General features: G+C 40.1%; 1 protein-coding gene across 1 annotated transcript in view; it reads left to right on the top strand.

Moving 5' to 3' along the window:
• Slc12a8 (solute carrier family 12, member 8) overlaps window positions 1–18,163 on the top strand; it is a 147,066-nt gene extending 128,903 nt beyond the window's left edge. The window contains exons 11-14 of the mRNA XM_005386546.2: window positions 7,059–7,156; window positions 7,661–7,778; window positions 13,988–14,048; window positions 17,677–18,163. Of these exons, the coding sequence (XP_005386603.1) occupies window positions 7,059–7,156; window positions 7,661–7,778; window positions 13,988–14,048; window positions 17,677–17,839 (440 nt within the window). The 3' untranslated portion in view covers window positions 17,840–18,163. The remainder of the gene's footprint in view (window positions 1–7,058; window positions 7,157–7,660; window positions 7,779–13,987; window positions 14,049–17,676) is intronic.
• The last annotated feature ends 2,228 nt before the right edge of the window (window positions 18,164–20,391 follow it).

Genomic DNA, 20,391 nt, shown 5'->3' with positions numbered 1-20,391 from the left:
TATATATATACTTTGCTGAAAATAACAACTAATACGTTCTTCCCAGACATGAAGATTAAGTTTTTCATCAACTTTGGGAAGTTTTTGGCCATTATTTCTTCATTTTTTTTTCTGCCCTTTCCCTCCAGCCTCTACAGGGCTCCCATATATCTGTATTTGTTCATCTTTGAAGCTGCATTTCTTTTCTCCCACCTCCTCCCCTCTGTTCTTCACTTCAGATAATTTGTATTGATCTATCTTCAAACTTGCTGATTCTATGTTCTTCTCAAATCTGCTGTTGAGCTCAGGTAGTAAAATTTTTCGTCTCTATTATGGGTTTTTTATTTGTTTGTTTTGGGGGTTTTGTTTGTTTATTTGCTTGTTTTGAGACAAAGTCTCACTATGTAGCCAAGCATGGCCTTTAACTCGTGATTCTCCTGCCTCAGCCTCCCAAGTGCTGGGATTACACGCATGAATCACCATACCAGGCCTATTCTGATTTTTAATTGTATAGTTTTCCTTTGGTTCTTTTTTATAGTTCATATTTCTTCACCTTTGGTTCTTTTTATACTTCATATTTTCCTATTTGTATTCTGTTTTTAAAATCATTTTAAAGTCTGTGTTTTTAAGTCATATTATTTTCCTTTAGTCCTTGACACTATATTTTTCTTTAATTCTTTCAACATGTTTATAATGGCTGTTTGTTCTGTTAAATATACCATGTAGGCACATCAAAGTTAGTTTCTTTTGGTTGATCTATTTTCTCTGAGCATGGATCACAGCTTCCTGTTTCTTTATGTGTCTTGTAATTTCACTTTGAAAACTGGACAATGGGGGCTGGGGATTTAGCTCAGCGGCACAGCGCCTGCCTGGCAAGCGCAAGGTCGTGAGTTCGATTCCTGGTACTGGAAAAATAAAAAAAGAAAACTGGACAATATAGGTAATATGTTGCAGCTCTTGATTCTGATGTATATTTCTGAGTTTTTCTACACTGGTTCCATTTGCTTGTTTTAGCAAATTGCCTGGATCTGAAATGTGCAATCTGTCTCTCCTGTGGTAGGTGGCTGCTCAGGTCTGTAGTTAGTTTTTAATCCTCATTTTTAGTTTTTTAGCCTGGCTTTTAGCTGTATCCCTGTGCCTCTATAGTCCATGAGGCTTCTGTCTCTGCTGGTGGACCCATATGCAGGCTGGGAAGCATGGCCAAAGCTGCAGCTGATTCTCTGATCTCTCCTGGCTTTTACTTTTAGCCAGCTCTCTCAGGCTTCTCCCAGCCCAGGATTGCTTTCCAGTCACCCAGGGGAGGTTGTGGGAGGTCATCACTCTGTCTTCAGCTCTCGCATCTCCAGGGTCTCCCTATTACTGCTCACCATAGCTGGGTCTACACCCTCAGACTGGCAAAGCTGAGAATTTTCTCCGTTCATTTTTCTGATAAGAACTGATACAACACTTGATCTTTGTCAAAAGACCAAGAAGCTGTACCCATTCATTTTTTACTGTATTCACCATATTTGACTCATAGGACCATCTCTCTGCTCCCACTCCAAGTTATTTGCCTTTGCTTGGTAGAAACCAGTTGTTTTCTACCTAGTTCTGTGGTAGTGAGGACTGAGGCATGGACAAGAGTAGCTCAGGCAGAAAGACCACAGACTCTCACTATTTTACCCTTAGCTCCAGCAGTTTTTGAAAAATAAACCCTTCACAACTTCTTATCTTGATTTGGTAAATTTCTGGAGCCCTGATGTGACTGGGTTTTTTTTTTTTTTTCTATTTTGTCTAGTTTTAGAATTATTTGGGGAGGAGAAGAATTACTGACCTCTTTACATTGCTGTAGCTAGAAGTCCCACTTTTTCATCCTTTTTTGGAGACTGATCTTCCAAGACTAGCAATAAATATAAAATTATATAATTGCCCCAATTCAGTAAATCTACTTGGGGGAATTGTGTAACAAGAAAACAACCCAAAACCAAACAAGCCAAAAAATGTGCACATGATGGTCATGGTATTGTTTGTGTTAATGACAAGTTAGAAATAGCTGATACCCTCAGAATCTGGAAAGTGGTTAAGTAAATTATAGTTTCAACATGATAAAATTCCACATGGGCTTTAAACATGACTCTACATAGACTGTACCAATATACATCTTCAGTTTGTTTGTGCTATTTACAAATATGTGTTTATTTATTCTGAAAAGATATGAAGTAGGGGCTAGAGGTTTGATTCAGTGGTAGAGCACTTGCCTACCTTGTGCTGGGTTCAATCTTCAGTACCGAAAAATAAAGTTAAAAAACACTAAGGGGACAACTGCATTTCATTAAGTCTATGATTTAAAAAGTCAACCATACATTTAAATTTTAAAATTATACAGTTTAATTAATAATAGTCAGATTCCTTTTTTAAAAAATGCAATAGAGCTTTCGTTCAAGCCAATCATAAGTCTTGGCAGTCTATATTTTAAGGCATAATTAGTAAGGAGACTTTTATTAAGTTCTTATGCACAAATTTCCAAATGCTTAGAGTTGGCATTTATAGATATAGAAGTTGATAGTTGCCCCTCCAGGTATGAATGCATAAAAAACTAAATATAATGTTTGGAAGCACATGATGAAGAGGATGAAGATTTCTTTGGGGGTGGAATAGTTCATTCATTCAACCACATGGATGAAACACTGACATTCCAGGCCCTGTTCTGTTAGAGAAACAAGCTGAACAGACATCTTTGCTGTCACAAGGCTCACATTCTAGTAGGGGCAGATACCTAACAAACAAGCAAATATGTACTGTAACATCATAAGTGCTAGCTATTATGAAGAGTCATAAAGTGGAGCAATGTGTAGAGAGAGAGGAGTGGGGAGGAGTGAATACTGTTTCAAGTGATTTTATCTTAAAAGATCATGCTGGGAATAGAATATTTCAACAAAGAATTAAATTGTTCAAAGCAGAGAGCCCAGCAGAGAAGAGGAAGAAGAGTTCTAGAGGACGAAGTGGCTTATCTGAAGGTACTGGTGGGGGTGGGCTGGCCAATCCCAAAATAGCAGAGAGGTAGGAGAGGAGTCAAGCAAAGAAAGTGGGAGGCAGTGCTGTGGGGGAGCATTGTGTGTGTAATACAAGACCCTTGAGTGTTCTAGTGAGGGCTGCAGTGTCATCCGATTCAGACTTTATGATCACCAACTTTGTGAGAAATGGATTGGATAGAGGTAAGAAAGAAGCCATGGTCAATTTGCAAATGTATTAATTAGGGGAGGCCAAACTGCTATCAAAATAGAAAGTCATTTCTCACTTGTGTTATAAAGGTTCAAGTACACGGGAATGTCTCCTCCATGCATTAGTATTGTGCGCTTTGGAACACCAGGCCCTTTCTGTGTGTTTGACTTTGTGATACCCTAGGACTTTGCCAAGGGCAATGTCAAGGTTAAATGACCCCATTCATATTTCAGGAAAGGAGGGGGAAATAGCACAGAGAAAAGGCACACAGTCTCTTAAAACTTTGGTCCACAAGTGACACTCACCATGTCTGTTCATATTCCTTTGGTGAGAATTTCATCACCTGGCCATACCTACCTGCAGGAAATCTGGGAAATGTACTATGGTTGTGAAATCTACCACAGGAACCAGTGCAGGAAACAGATGGCAAAAGTGGCTTGGACAAGGGTGGAGCAGTGGAGGTGGAGAGGAGTGATCATATTCACAATATATCTTGATAATAGAATGAACAGTATTTGTAGACAGAATTGATGTAGGCATGAAAGAGAGGAATCAGTGTGGATCTTGGATGTGTGCATGAATAGTGCTATCATTTACTCAGATGAAGAAGACTCATGGAGAATAGATTTTTACTTTAGCCATATTAAGTTTGAGATATTTATTAGCCAACTGAGGTGAGACATTGAGTAGACAAATTAATATTCAGTCTTTTTTTTTTTTTTTTTTTATTTTCTCCGGAACCGGGAACCGAACTCACGACCTTGCGCTTGCCAGGCAGGCGCTTTTGCCGCTGAGCTAAATCCCCAGCCCCTATATTCAGTCTTTAGTCAAAGAAAAGATCAGTGGCACATGCCTGTAATCCCAGCTACTCAGGAAGCTGAGGCTGGTGTATCATAAATTCAAGACCAGTCTGGACAACCTTAATGAGACCTGGTTCAAAAGGATAATAAAAACAGGAAGAAGTGGGAAAGGGAATGGGAGGGGAGGGAGGGACAAGAGGAGGAGGAGCAGGAGGAGGAAAGGCTGGGGTAGCTCAGTGGTAGAGCACCTCTGGATTGATCCTTCAGCACTGACACACAAGCTGACAGCAACAGACACATGGTTATTTCCTTCTTGAAGCATTTTCTTCTCCACAGTGCCACACTTTCCTGTTTGGGGATCAAACCCTCCACTCATGAGTCTTTGAGGGATACTTCATATTTAAACCATAACTGGAAGGATTCAGCAGGGGACAGAAAAATGGATGATGTGAGAGACAACTCCTTGAATAGACCAAAGTGGGTGAGATCCAGGCCATAAATGGAGGCGTGGGACCAGAGGTAGGAGCAGGGTCTGTTTCATGTGCTGTAAAAGAAGACATGGAAGAGTGGAGGTTCCAGATGTAAGTGGGCTGGAAGATCGGTGATAAGAGAGTATGAAAGTTCTCTTTGTTATATCAGAGGGTAGGAGAATGAGTTGACTAAGTAGAAGACTGCTGAGAAAAGCTGAAATGTGGAAGCAGATGTATATGCAAGGGCACACTGGTACATGTATCATGCACCTTGGAACATGTATCAGTCAGTCTTCCATCACTATAACAAATGCCTAACCAACTTATGGGAAGAAAAGGCTCATTTTGGCTCACAGTTTTGGAGGGTTCAGTGTATGGTTGGTTGGCCCTATTGTTTTTGGGGCCCGTGGCAAAGTAGCTCATTGTGTCAGGATGGCACAATAGAGTAGAACCTCCCACTCCATGACTAGGACACAATAGACAGAGGAAGAACTAGGATCACACAATTTGCATCAAAGGTATGCCCCTAATGACAAAAAGACTTCCCACTGAAGTTTCCACCATATCCCTGCGGACGATGCCTTTGACATATAGGCTTTGGGAGACATTTAAGATCTAAACTGTAGCAGAACTTAAACTACATGAGAAATTAGTGAAAACAAGAGGTAGATGATAGAAAGCAAAAACATCCTAGGGCTCCTCTGTGGACCATGTGTTATTGGAGTGAAGGACAGTAAAGCAAAAAGCTACATCCTTTTTTTTTAAAGGAGGTAATGAGCTGAGGGTAGATTACTTAAAGTCATGATTTAGGAAATATAAGGTTACTGGCAATGAGAAACCTCAAGTGTGACTTAGGGGAAGAAGAGTAGAGCTCAGTGGCAGAGCATTTGCCTTGTCTGCACAAAACCCTGGATTTGATCCCTAGCACCACACGCACACACACAGGGTTCGGGGAGATGTAGGGGAGATATTGATTGTTGGATTGAGGATTTCAAGGAACTAAGAGAGAGGATGGTATTGAGTGGGTTTTGTAAAAGTCGCCATGTCACCTGGAATGATGATGGGTGGAGCTAGAAAAAGAGAGAAGGTGAGTCAGGAGCTGAAATCTTTAACAAGACAAGAAGGAGTGACCAGGAAGTTAAGAATGGTAAAGACAGGTTATGAAATTATCTCATGGCATGTGCTTCAGAGCAGCTAGTCAGACATTCAGTGACCAAAGAGGACAGAGGAGTTGGGCCAGGAATATAAAGTGAGCACCAGCTACCTGCCAAGCCCTAGGCTCAAGACTGATGTGGGCCCTACACCCTTAAAGGATGGACATAGATACACATAAATAAATGTGCAACTACAAATAATAGTTTCTCTGAAGGAGAAGGGATGGGTCATAAAGATATATTAATGGTATGAGGTAATAAGGTAGATTTCTGAGAGGAAGTGATAGTGAGCTGAGGAATGAATAAGAGTTAGACAAGCAGAGGGACAGGGGACCACCAGGAGGGGATCCCACCTGGATTCCAGGGACCAACCAATCAGAAGCAACTGAGGTGGAGAAGACTGGTGTGTGAGACAGGATAGGGACGCATGGCCAAAAGGGAAGGGCTGGGCACATTCAAGGCAGTTTGGCTCAAGCAGGAATTTGGTGCTGGAGAATAGTGAGTTAGGGAGCTGTTGAGCTGAGAAGAAACTATAAAGGTTTAATGTTGACATGAAGTATAAACATGCAGCAAAGTTAACCCAATATATCATTTGATTGGATCACCATTGCGGTGTTCATGGTGGTTAAAACATGAACCATACAGTTAAACAATCTATATGCATTTTTGGAGTTAAATTAAACACTTCTGCAATTAGGAGTAATTTGGGAAGGCAGAGCAAAATAAAACATGACATGGTTCTGAGTTCTGATGCCCTCGAAATTCAGGGAGGATGAGGTGAGACCATTATGTATTTAGGACCAGGTCCTTTCCCTCTCAGTCCCCTCAGCTGCCAGAGGAAGGAATCAGAAGAGCAGTTCTGCTTCCCTCTGTCTCCTTCCTTAGCTTCCGGTCTATGCCTGAGCCCAGGCTAACCTGAGCTGACCATCAGATTCAGACAGTAGCACAAACTACCCTGCAGTAAATGAAAGCCAGCCTGGCCCATCACCCCTAATACTCACACCTGTGGCCAGGAACAACAGCTATTAATACCCCCAATTCCATACCCTTTCATCTGAAAGAGGGGAGATCTAAACTCCCAGGGGTTCCCCCAGATGACAGATTTGGATGGATGTGTGGTGGGTTTAGGGGGGCTTCCATCTCTGGCCTCCTTTCCATTTCTTTTCAGATCCTTGGCTGGTAGAAGCCATCTTTCTTTCTTCCTTCTCCCAGAGTAACTGCTAGTTGTCTTTAGGCTGAATTACAAAATTAAGTACAGGGGCTGGGGATTTAGCTCAGTGGCAAAGCGCCTGCCTGGCAAGTGCAAGGTCGTGAGTTCGGTTCCCGGTACCGGAGAAAAACCAAAAAAAAAAACCAAAATTAAGTACAAGCAGCTTATAGGCATTTGCTTATAAAAGTAGGACAGAGTTTGGTAGAAAATGAGTAACCAGGGATTTGGCTAATTTATTTTTTAGATTTGTTACTGAAGCCTAAACTCCAGGAACAAGAGATGCGGAGGAGATCAACTTCTTTCTACACCCACATGTGTAACCCCTGGGTCTCCCTGTTAGGGGTGAGTAACTTCAGCTTGATCTTGATGGCCCTTGAGAAATAATTCAGGTGGGGTCATGTGAACCTTGGGGAGGGGGCTTCATTAAAAGCAATGTGATTTAATTCTCTACTGCATCAAAATTTAGATGAGACAATATATGGTGAGATTTATATTTAATGAACCACATATTTTAATCAAATGTTCACTTTTTAAATAATCAACTGTATCTGATAACCCTTGTGTTATATGAGTTTTATGCGAATTTATTCCTCCCAGGGAGGAATGGGACAAGGAGCTAGGATAGAAGATCTGATTGTTGATAGTTTGGTTAAAATGCTGTTTTCAAAAGGATCTTCCAAATATCTGTTTAAATGAGTTTTTTTGGACTATGAGTGAACTTCAATTATTCAGACTTTTACAGAGATCAGAAGCTGATGAGAGAGACTGTTGTCTGTGTAGGGCAGAGCTTGCCTCTCACTTGCCTTGTGGAGAGCCGTCAGAGCACTTCCTCCTCTGTTCCCTCAGGCAGTTGGATCCCTTCTCATCATGTTTGTGACCCAGTGGGTTTACACTCTTGTTAACATGAGCGTCGCTGCCGTCTTGTATTTCTACATTGGCCAAGCCAGTCCAGGGCTCCACCTTGGTAAGTGGCTGTGCTATTTTTTACCCTGTTAGCATTCATGGGAGAAAAAATCATGTTTTGAACATCTATTAAATGCCAGCATTGAGTCATGTGAATGCCATTTTCAAGGAGCTTATGGTCTAGGAGGAAAAATACTGTATGACAGGTCCCTAAATGACAATAACTGAAAAATAATAAAAACATTGCAAGGTTTATAAGAGTTGGCTGTAGAAGTAGAATGAATGGCAACGCTGGCACAAGGCCCTGGAGGGATGAAATGTACTGTGGAGCTTACTGAGGATGTGTACTGCTCGAAGTTTCCTATGCTAGTGCACAGAATTTAAAGCAGGTGAGAAATTAGGGGTACTAACTGGATATTACTTGAATGTAGAGTGTACTAAGTTTAAGATATCACTATAAACCCTGCAGCAACCACTAAATAACACAATAAAAGAACAAGTATAATATAAACCCAATATAAAAGCCCAAATGAGATGAAGTTTAATGAAAAATTATTCAAATTAAAATAAGGCAGAAAAAGGACAAAGATAATAAAGTCTATTTGACATAAAGAAAAAATAAATAACAAGACAATTTATACCTTCCTAATCATATCAGTTATCACACTGAATATAGATTATCTAAACACCACCGATTAAAGGGGAAAACTGTCAGTTGAATAAAAAAGCATGAATCAGCTGTGCTTAAAAGAATTATCTTTTAAATATAAAGACACAAATAGGTCAAAACTAAAAAAGATTATGTCATTTCTTTCCTTTTTTTTCTTGGTAAGATTGGCTAAGAGTTTGTCTATTTTGTTTACTTTTTCAAAGAACCAGTTCTTCAATAGAAAGTAAGATGTTCAAATAACTCCTCAAATTATCTATTCTGTTGTTTCAAAAGTATTTTAAGGTAAATGCTAATTTGTTTCATTTATACTACTAGTTTATTCTGCTCATTGAAGAAGAAGTTTTGTCCTTTTGTTTGTTTCTTCTTTATAAGAGAGAATCTTTTTTGACTTGTACTCAAAGCACCATTTTGGCCATTCTTTAAAGATCATGATATATAGTATTTTAAGCACTGTTACTCTTCAATTATTTGGTTATGCAATTTTGTTTATTTTTCATACAGAAAGAGTATTTTATATTTTCTTTATTAGTATCTACTTATATTGCATTAAAATAAATTCTTTTAAAAAGTAAAAGGATATAAAAAGATACACCAGGATAACACTAATCAAAAGAAAGCTAGAGTAGCTATATTAACATCAAAGATTTCAGAGATGAGGATATTACCAAAGAGAAAGAAGATCTTTTCATAAAGAGGGAAGAAAAAGTTCCCCAAGAAGACATAAAAAATCTTAACATTTATGCAATTAAAAACAGAGTTTTAAAATGTATGAAGCAAAATCTTGATAAGAGTGCAAGAAGAAATAGAAAAGTTGACAACCACAGTCAGAAATTTCAGTCTCTCTCTCTCTCTCTCTCTCTCTCTCTCTCTCTCTCTCTAGTAGATAAAACACTAGTAGGCTCAAATAGCACCATCAACAAATCTGACCTGACATTTATCAGACCCTCTAAAGTCTGGGAATGTAGCTCAGAACTGCCCCCTGCCAAAAAAAAAAAAGAGAGAGAAAGAAAACAGAACAAACATTTTCCAGGATAGACCACATTCTATGATATAAACAATATTTTAATAAATTTACCACTATTCAAATCATTTCAAAAATAAAATATTTTTCTGATCAAAGGGGAAAGTAATTCGAAATAAATTTCAGAAGGATATGAGAAAATTCCTAAATATTTAATACTCTGGTTTCTCTTCAAATTGTATAAATCTTTCACCTATGTTTAAATAAATTTACCACTATTCAAGTCATTCCAAAAATAAAATATTTTTCTGACCAAAGGGGGAAGTAATTATGAAATAATTAGAAATAAATTTCAGAAAGATATGAGAAAATTCCTAAATATTTAATACTCTGGTTTCTCTTCAAATTGTATAAATCTTTCACTTATTTTTAAATAAATTTACCACTGTTCAAGTCATTCCAAAAATAAAATATTTTTCTGACCAAAGGGGGAAGTAATTATGAAATGATTAGAAATACGTTTCGGAAAGATATGAGAAAATTCCTAAATATTTCAAAGATAACACTAACTAACCAGTACTAAAGAACACTAAATAGGCTACAGAAACTGACCCATGGCTCAAAGAGGAAAGCAGAAGTAAAATTACAGTGTTTTGAACTGAAAGAGAATGCAAATGCCACATATTAAAATGGTAAATGTAGCTAATTATGTAATGGAAATTCATATATTAGGAAATGCCTATGTTAGGAAAGAAGAAAGTTACCAAACCAGTGACCACAACTCCCAATTTAAGAAACTAGGTAAAGAAGATTAGATTACGCCCAAAACAAGAGGAAAAACAAAAATAATGTCTTAGTAGAAATCAACTAAATATGAAAAAGGAAAAAATAGAGAATGACAATAAAATTAAAAAACTGATTAGGTCAAAAGATCAATAAACTTGATGAACTTCTAGCCAGCCTGGTTACAGAGTAAAATAAGAGAAGGCACACAATACTAATACCAGGAATGAGAAAGATGATCAAGAGATTCTACAGATACTAAAAGAAAAATAGAGGAATACTATAAATGGCCTTATGCCAATAAATTTGATAAGTGAACTGGACAAATTCCTTGAAAGATACAAACCGTCAAAATTTACTCAAGAAGAAATAAATATAGTACTATTCTGGTTATCTATTAGAGAAACTAAATCAGTCACCAAAAACTTTCCAATAAAAAAAATCTCTAGGCCCAGATGATTTCACTGATTAATTCTACCAAATATTTACAGAAGAAAGATTATCAATTCAGTATAAGTTCATTGGAAAGCTACACACTAACATACTCCATGAATGCCTTTTTATTTTCTGATGCGGAACTGAGGATTTGAACCTAGAGCCCTGCTCATGCTAGGCAAGTGCTCTATTACTGATATCCCTGGCCTCACAGATGTAAAAATTCTTAACAACATTTTAACAAATTGAATATAGCAATATGTACATAAGATAAGGACCAAATAGGTTTATCCCAGGAATACAGGGCTGACTTGACATTTGAAATCAATCAGTAGAATTTACCAATGAGAAAGAATTCTTAGCATTTTACTTGATTTCATATCTATCTAAATCTATATCTATGTCTATCTATATATCTGTATACCTATATCTAATCTATGTCTATGTCTTTATCTAATCTGTATATTTAGTTTATATCTAGCCATTGAAAATATAAAGAAATCTACAGTGACAGCAGATAAGTGCTTTTGGAAGTGGTGGCTGGGAAAGGCAGGAGAGGAAGTCCTTAGGAAGTGATTTGAAAAGACTTTTGAAGGCAATGAGTGTGGTAGTTATCTTGCTGGTATGGTGGTTCCATGGTGTGTGTATGGTACGTGTACATACACATGTCAACATGGAGCAAATTGTGCATTTTAAATACATCAGCTTGTTCCAAGATTGTATCTGGGATTTGATTTAATCAGGTGTGGTGAAGCACACAGACTTGGACAGGACTGTCATGTAGGAATTTATACTCACATGTCTCTGGACACAGTTGGCATGGCATGGCATCCCAGCCCAGACCACATGGGAAGGACAAGGGTCAGTCAGGGGCAGAGGAGGGAGAGGAGAGAACATGGCCCAGAAAACATTGGGTTTTTGTAGGAAGGAACTGGAAAGTCAGTGCAGATTCATTAAGGTCACAAGGGATAGTCTGAATAATTGTGGCAGATTCTAAATTCTCATTGTCCAGTCCTTGTGTGATTTAGGCCAGGGAGAACAGTGGCTCAGCTTGTGAGAATTTGATGAAGGATAAAGCTGGGGGTGTGGGTGGGTTTATTTGTTTACCAAAGGTAATATGCTTTGTGTGTGCTGTATCTAGGAATTAGCTGGACTCCCCAGAATCAAGGCCCAAAATGCCAGAGCATCAAGAATACAGAAAAAAGGAAAAATAGAAAATATATAATTTTCTGATGCTATAACAGAACCCTGAAGACTGGGTAATTTGTAAACAACATAAGTTTATTTGGCTAACAGTTCTGGAAGCTGGGAAGTCCAGATTGGGGGCCATACCTGGTGATGCCTTTTTGCTACATAAAATGGCAGAAGGCATCACATGGAAGGGGAGAGAGAGAAAAGGAGGATGGAAGAAGGTGGAGGAGGAGGAAGGGAGAGAAGGGGGAGGATAGGGAGAGCAGGGAGCCAAACTCATCCTTTAACGAGGAACCCACTCCAGAGATGACTAACCCACTCCAGGGGGGTGGCATGAATCTTAAAGACCCCGCCTCTCTCAACACTTCCATGCTGGGAATAAATTCCCAATTAATGTACTCTGGGAAACACATACAAACCCGAGCACGTAGTTTATTGTATATTTTCCCTCAATAATAAAGCTACTTACAAAATAGATTAGAGAGCCCTCTTCAGAAAATTCTATGTTGCTCCAATTTGAAATAAGGCAATTAGGCCTGACTAAACCAGGTAGAACAGAATAATCCAGGCAAATGAATTTTTAAAATTCTTAAGACTGTCACATCTGGCAGAGGTCTCTGGGTGGTCTTCTACCTCTGTTCCAGTCCTTGCCCTCACTTCATCGAAGAATGGAGAAGTGGGCCTCCCCATTTCAATGAGAAATAGGGAGTCAAGGCTCACATAGTACAGAGCAAAAGTTTATTTAGGGTGTGGCAAATACAGAGAAAGCAGAAGAGAAACTACCTTAGCATCAGAGCAATGCTACAAGATAGAGGGCATCTGCTCAGGATGACCATGAGTGTGAGGTGTGCTTCTGAAATTTTAAAAAGATAGTTTGATCTTAAGAAATTTCTATATTCAATATTTCCCAGAAATTGAATCACAGAAAAGTACAAAATCAAGTTTTAGACCAAAATCCATCTAAAATTTAGATAGGTCAGAATTTAAATGAGCACTTCTAAGTAGGACCTGCTAATAAAATATTTGTCTTCCTTCCTGACTTCTGACAGATGCTCTAATGATGCTCTAAATGTATTGGGACTCCTTTTTTTGCAATTGCAGGTACTAGTGTAAATCTAAAGTGTATGCTTTCTTTAACCATAAGAACCCTAAATGATATGGGGTAAACATGATATCAGCTGCATAATGCTGAGTAAGTTCTTAAAATAATGCTAACTTCCTGCTCGCTCACTGAGCCTGGTCTAACCAATACCACCTATATATCTATATATCTATAGCTAATCTTAGAAAAGGATTTTCTAGCCAAGAGTGATGGCTTAGCTCTATAATCCCAATACTGGGGTAGTTGAGGTAGGAGGATAGCCATATTTGAGGCCAGCCTGGGCTACATAGTGAGACCCTGCTCAAAAAAAAAAGTGTTTTCTAAAATTACATTTGATTTTTTCAAATAGTACATAATGTATTATGTGAGGGTTTTTTTCTGTAAACACACACTGAAAGGAGACTTTATTTTTAAAAGAAAGATTAGGGGCTGGGGATTTAGCTCAGCGGCAAAAGCACCTGCCTGGCAAGCGCAAGGTTGTGAGTTCGGTTCCCAGTACCAGAGAAAAACCAAAATAAATAAATAAATAAATAAATAAAAGATTATACCAGAATTGTTTGATCGCTGTCAACAGCAATCTCACTTCAAGCATCAACACTAATATTTCTACATAGTGAACTGTTTGATTCACTTAATGCCTGTCAAAAACTTCTTAAGTGTCAGATCCTGTGAGGGCTACAAGGATGAAAAAGACGTGTTTCCTATTCTTAAAGAGTATTGGCCCAGTGGGGGATTTTATAGCATGTATTTAACACATATCGGTATAAATCTAAAAGTAAATGTGAAAAATTTTTTTTGACTCCTTAAGATGCAAGTTAACAAGTTGCCTGCTCTTTTCTTTATAGCACTTTATTCAATTTCTTTCTTGGGATTTTGGTGTTTAGAAATAGACATTTGGAAACTACATATGGGTATAAAGTCTTTAATTGTCTTTAATAGGTTGTTGTCAGGGCATATGCAAGGAATGTTGCCTGGTTAGAGTGAAAAAGGAAAAATATTTGTCCTTATTCTGCAAATGTGCATACGTGTGTGCATGCACACTGAAGGTATACATTCGCTCCGCTGAAGCTAGGATTCTGGATGCATATGTGCAGCTTTCATAAATATTTATGTTTCTCCTCTGTGCAGGATCAGCCTCCAACTTCAGCTTTTTCCAGTGGGTGAGGTCTCGTCTGATCCCCTACTGCAGGTCTGTGCCAATTTGGGTCATGGTACCAGGGTGAATGGGTGTCCCAGAGTCCTGGTGATGCTGAGGGGGTCCCGTTCTTGGCCAAGCTTCAGCCTGGACGGTGGTGTGGAAGCTGACCACTGAGAACCTTAGGAGGCTCCCATTCTGCTCCTCACTGCTCCACCCCAGCCCTGGTTCCGGCCCATCAGCATCTTCCTCCAGCTCCTGTTTTCTGCCTGTCCTATCCTCAGTCATATGAGCAGCAGCTTTTCTAGAACCTGATTGCTGAGGTTTCAACAGGGCTCCTCTCAGTAGTTCACGGTCTAAGACTCATTAGCATCAATACTTAATCACATGCGAGGGTACAGCCAAGAAAATGTGAAACCAGGACTCACACTCCTCCGTCTCAAGTCAGAGGTAGTTGGTATCATGCACTAGCAGCAGCTCAGAGGCCAAACACGGAAATATAGTGAGATCCTGGAGGATTGCAGTGGGGCCTGCAGAGGGACTGAGACACACAGGAAAGGGAAGGCCTCACAGAGGAGGTCACATTTCCTGAGGACTTCATCCTTTCCCCTCTCCTCTACTCTCGAGCACCGAGGCTTCCTTACCTTTTAAGGCCCTGAGGTCCTGGTAAACTCCTCCCTTCATTCTGTCACCTTTTAATATCAGTGAGGCTCAAGAGCCGCAGCCTGGGCAAATCCAGGCAGAATCTAGCCAAGTGTTTATTAAGTTTCACTTTGTTAGTTTGCTTTTGAGACTCTAGTTGTCTGGTTTGCACTTGCCAATATTTCTACCTTCTTTGCCCAGACATTGCTAATGAATTATGGGACCCTTTTCCATTGAGCCCAGATGTAAGTTATTATTGTGGTAAAATACACATATATTTTCCATCTTAACTATTCTTAAGTGGTATTAAGCACAATCATTGTCATGCAGCCATCATCCCCACCCATCTCCAGATCTTTTCATCTTCCTGAACTGAAACTCCACACCATGAAACAATACCTTCTTGTTTCTCAGAATCCTTTTTAGGACAGCTCTTCGTGATTACTGCCAATATGTTCAAGTTGGCACAAGAAATGAAACCTTGGTGCTAGGGCTTAGGATGATGAAGAAAAGGGAGCAGGGTTCTAGGAAAGAACCAGAGATGAGACCCGGGATATGAGAGGAGAACTTCCTGTCATTGGTTTCCGCTGGCTGGACTAGATGTCCCATGTGGAGCTGCAGGAAGGGTGTGTGGCCTCCTCGCCTCTCACCCAGTTTTGGGTGACTCAGATCACAACATACCCACACTGATCTCTTTTCCCCAACAACCCAGTCCTGAGGGGAAAGCAGAGCTTAAATGGGAACAGTTCTGTATAGAAAATGCCCACGGATTCTTAAGCTACAGATGATGTGTAGGTGATCATATGTGGTGTGATGATTTACAAGAATAATTTAGTCATTTCCAGTTTTAAAGCTTAAAGACGCCTGTGGGAGGTCACTGCTTCTTAGGTTGCACTCTGAATTCCTGGGACTTTACCATGAGGTCACTACGGTACTATGTAGAAGGCAGAACATATCAGGAGCAGCTTATACAGGACAGTCCTTTGGTTGGAACAGACCACTTTGCCTACCCCTGAAAGCCCCAGGTCAGGCTCTGGGTTGGTGAAGTAGGTGGAAGGGGCTAGGTCAACAGCAAACTTGCTTGACCTCACCAGGGCCGTATTCTGCGACAGTTACAAAGACCAAGAAATGGCCACTCATTTAAAAATAGGAATTGGTAGTGTGTTTTCTGCTTTGTAGTTTTGAGTTTTTCCCTCAACCACACCCCAGATTTCCTTCAAAGCTGGAAAAGAATGATAAAGTAGTAAAATGTACACAGGCAGGCTGTGGCTATGTTGTGTCCTCTGTTACAACTCTCAGTTGTGACGCGAAGTTACCCTTCACCATGAGAAGACTTTCTTTCCCAAAGCTCTAGCAATAGTTCACATCAGGGTTCTTAAGCCATTCTAGACTAGAAAGTGAAGTACTCTATGTCATTTCCCTGAATGTGGAAGAATATAATGGTTTTACCTATTTTTTAAAAAATTAGCCAAAAAAAAGTACATTGGCAAAATATACATACGCTGATTGACTGGTATGACATTTTTGTCACTTCTTAACCTTACTTTTTAAAAATTCAACCCTTATTAAAAGCTAACCCAGTGATGAATCTCTACTGATGTAATTTACATATGTTCTCAGAAAATATCTGTAATGCATTAGTCATGTGACCCAAACTTCTGTAGTTGGACATTTTGCAGAGAGTCAGGTTTTTGCTTAAATTCCACAGGTGTGTAACATTAGATTTCTACCGTTTTACAACTCTCAAGTATATTACTGATGTAAACAGTTGAACCTTACTATGGTATTAGTAAAAGAGCTGATTTTTTTAAAGTAAAAGTATTTCCAAGAAATCCTTGGTGAGGCTTTGAGACCCCAGCACAGGCTGGAAAACCTGGCAGGAACCAGAGAAGATGAGAAAATGGAGGTGCACGGCATTACAGAGGCTTCCTGAGGCCACTAAGCTGAGTAGGGACAGAGCAGTGACAGGATCTGCCTTCTGTAGCTTCCTTGGCTGCCAGTCTGAGTTTCCTCACACCATCCTTCCTCTAGTGCTTTCCTCCTCTACCCCTAACAGTTTTCTTTGTAGCTTATTTTGTCTGTGACGATGGCATCTATGTTAGGATGCTGTCTGCGTCCTGAGGCCACCTTGGTGTCAAAGCCTCTGTAGTTGTGCCTCTTTGCTGCCGGCTGAGTTAATCTTAGCTCTCTGGAAATCATCCCTCAGTCATCTTTCTTTCCAGTGAATCAAAGAAGTTTCTCCCCTCTTCTCAATTCTGCTTCTTCATTCGTCACTTCATTTGACAAAAAAAGAAAAGTGACAGAGCATAGCAATCTACATTCAATATGGTAATTAATATAGTCAGGTTTATATATAAACTATCTTGCTATTCATTTTTTGTTTATGTCAAATATTCTTTATTATCTTGCTTTGTGGATTATCTCCATTCAGCTGGGTAGTATTTTATGCTTTTATACTTAAGAATGGCCAACACTGGACTCTCTCCTTACTTCTATACACTGTGTTACGATTTATACCTGAAGTCCCCTCAGAGCCTCATGTGATCACAGGAAGGTGACTGAGTTGTAGGGACATATAGCTGACTTGCTGATAGGAGGTGGGGTCTGGTCAGAAGAGGCGGGTCACTAAGCATGTGGTCAGAAAGGTTTATCTTTCTTCCTGGTTCCTGTGCCATGAGTGGCTCTCCTCTGCCATGCACCTTGCCTTGGAGCCAATCCACTATGGACTGAAACCTCTATAAACTGTGAGCCAAAATAAACCTCTCCTCCTTTAAGTTGTGGGTATCACGTATTGGTCTCAGCAACCAAAAAACTGACTAAGATGCTTAGTACTTTTCATATTTTGAGTTCAAAACCTATTGTACACATAGCTCTCAACAGTTATATTTATGTTTAGATTTTACAACACTAACTACACACTAACCATTAGCACAGTTGACATTTTTGCAAATAATTTCTCTACCCAGAGTAGCCCGGTCTCCTTTACTCTGTCTCCGCTTGCTCTTTCTGTCTCACCATCCTCTGTGTTCTCTCCCCAAAGGAGCCTGCAGTCCCCCCAGGAGCAGATCATTTTGGCGCCATCCCTAGCGAGGGTTGACATGGAGATGACTCAGCTCACCCAGGAGAATGCAGACTTTGCCACTCGGGATCGCTACCACCACTCCTCACTCATGAATCGAGAACAGCTGATGCCTCCATACTAGAAGCTGGGCTGGGACTCTTGTTTCTAGGAGCTGCCTTGGGCATAGTAGACCCACATCTCAGAACCTTCGAGGAGCTGCTTCTCCCCAGCAAGAATCTCCATGGGCCAGCCTCCTACTGCCACTTTTGTGTGCGCATTCTGGCCTGGAGCACCTTGTCTAACCCAGGGGAGGGTCAGGAATAGGGGTGACCTGTGGAACATGGCACCCAGCCTATGGAGCTCCTGATAGTCCACGCCAGGACTATCAGGGGACATCAGGACAAACAGGTGTGGAGAACTCAAACCCAGTTGCTTGGTCATCACAATAAAGCTAATTTTAATTGTATTCTATTGTTTTTTTAAAAAAATACATAATACACTGAAATGGTTCCAATGCCTGAAGTGTAATCACAATGAGAGTGAAAAGTTCCCTGCCATCCTGTTCTCCATCTGCTTAGTCCCATCCCCTGGTGTGGAGGAAATTGCTGTTCTCAAACATAATTCCTACATTTCTTTATAAATACACTAAACAAATGGGAATGTGGATTCTTGTCCCTCTCTTTTCATACACATAGGTAGCATATTTTAAACATGTCCCACATCTTGCTTTTTTTCCCCTTGATAATCTATCTTGGAGACATTTATATATCAATATTTATACAGTTTCCTCTTTACTTTTCATTGTATGAATGTGCCACAATTTATTTCACCACTTCCAGGATGATGAGCATTTTCAGTCTTTCTGCTTTTTGCTATGATTGTCAGCTCTGTTGTGAATAATCTTTACATATGTACAGTCATAAAGCATATCTGTAGGATAAATTCCCAAAAGTAGAATCATAAGTTCCAAGGGCACATACCTGTGTAAGTGTTACTGTTAAAAAATTAACATGAATGGCCTCATGGCAACTCATGTTCTCAAAAACATCTGTAGTCTCTGACTCCCTGAATACCTTTGCTGCTGTCTTGTGGCATGAGTGGCATAAGGAGACAGGACTCTTTCGGTTCCTTGATGAACTCAACCTGATATGCATCACAAGCCACAAGCACTGGGTGTAGTAGCACCCCACAGAAGCAGTGAGGAGCTGGACAATAGCTGCCCCCAGGTGTTCAGCACCTGGCCCACGATCGGTGGTTTTGGCATTGAACCATAGAAGGAAGGACTGTAGCGTTGCCTCTGACGCTTTCCTCTATAGTATAGCTTCTCATGAGTCGGTGTGCAAAGCCTCATCCGGGATGTGTGTTCAAAGTACAGATGTATGCACCTCACCCCAACACATTTCAAAGTTTGGGGTGAAGTCATGGGCCCCTTAAGGCACCACAAGTGATTCAGTTTAGGTGTTCTTTGGACCATATTTTGAAAATCACTGATGTTTTGGACAGAAGACTTTAGAGGTGGGTGAGGACTGGGAAGGTTATGGGGAGAGACTAACTAGATCTTAACCTTCTTTCTTGAAACACAAGTTCTTGTTCATGATACTGTTCACAAAATTTAGGTTTGGTTCAACACAAGATTTCTGATCATCATTAGAATTTAATGATATGTGGGCCGGGGATATAGCTCAGCGGCATAAGCACCTGCCTGGCAAGCGCAAGGTCCTGAGTTTGATTCCCAGTACTAAAAAAAAAAAAAAATTAGTGAAATGCTTTTGTTCCAATTTAAAGAACGCAAACTTTGAGTCCAGATCACTCAGACTGGGTAGCTTAAAAGCAACAGAAATTTGTTGTCTTAGAGCTCTAGAGACCAGAAGTCTGAAATCTCATGGTACTGAAATCAAGATGTCAGCAGGGCTGAGTTCCCTCCAGCTACTGGGGCATGGGGAGGGGTCCTCAAATGTGTAGTGGTTACTACCATTGTTCTTGTTTTATGGTCCCATCATCCTAATCTTCAAGTCCAACATCTCCAAATCTCTCTTTGTCTCACTTCACATTGCCTTTTCTTCTGTGCTGTGAAGACTGTCTGTCTCTGTGTCTTAGTTACTTTTTCCAGTTGCTGAGACAAAGTATTAAAAGTTGAAAGAGGAAAGGTTTATTTCATTTCACAGTTTATAGAGGTTTCAATGTGTAGTCAGCTGGCTCCAAGGCAGGGCAATAGGGTAGAAGGGCATTGTAAAGGAGAAACAGTCCATGGTGTATCAGGCAGGAAGCAACAAGCAGCAAGAGCAGCATCAGCATCAGCCTGCCTCTCCCTCTTATCCCTTTTAGGTTCCTGCCTTTCAGGAGATGCCACCCATACCCAGGGTGGACCTTCCCATTATCCACACCTGTATAGGGTTCTAATGTCTTTTTATCTGGAAATGGTTTTAGTTTTTTTGGTTTTTCTGGTTTTTCTCCAGTACTGGGAACCGAACTCATGACTTTGTGCTTGCCAGGCAGGCACTTTGCTGCTGAGCTAAATCCCCAGCCCCTTGGAAATGCTTTTAAAGAAAGGTCTTTGGCTGCCAAGTTGACAAGGAGTAGATTGCTATGGTTGATACACTGTGTCAACTTGAGGAGTCTAGAGACTTAGGTAAGTAACTCAGCAGTTCTACATCCTGGGGTGAAAAGGACATGCCCTTCCTACTCTAGGATTTT

This window comes from Chinchilla lanigera, unplaced genomic scaffold (genome assembly GCF_000276665.1).
Source record: "Chinchilla lanigera isolate Chin_1 unplaced genomic scaffold, ChiLan1.0 scaffold00026, whole genome shotgun sequence".
NCBI lineage: Eukaryota > Metazoa > Chordata > Mammalia > Rodentia > Chinchillidae > Chinchilla > Chinchilla lanigera.
Note: the sequence above shows the minus strand (reverse complement) of the source record. Positions and strands in the feature narration are given on the sequence as shown.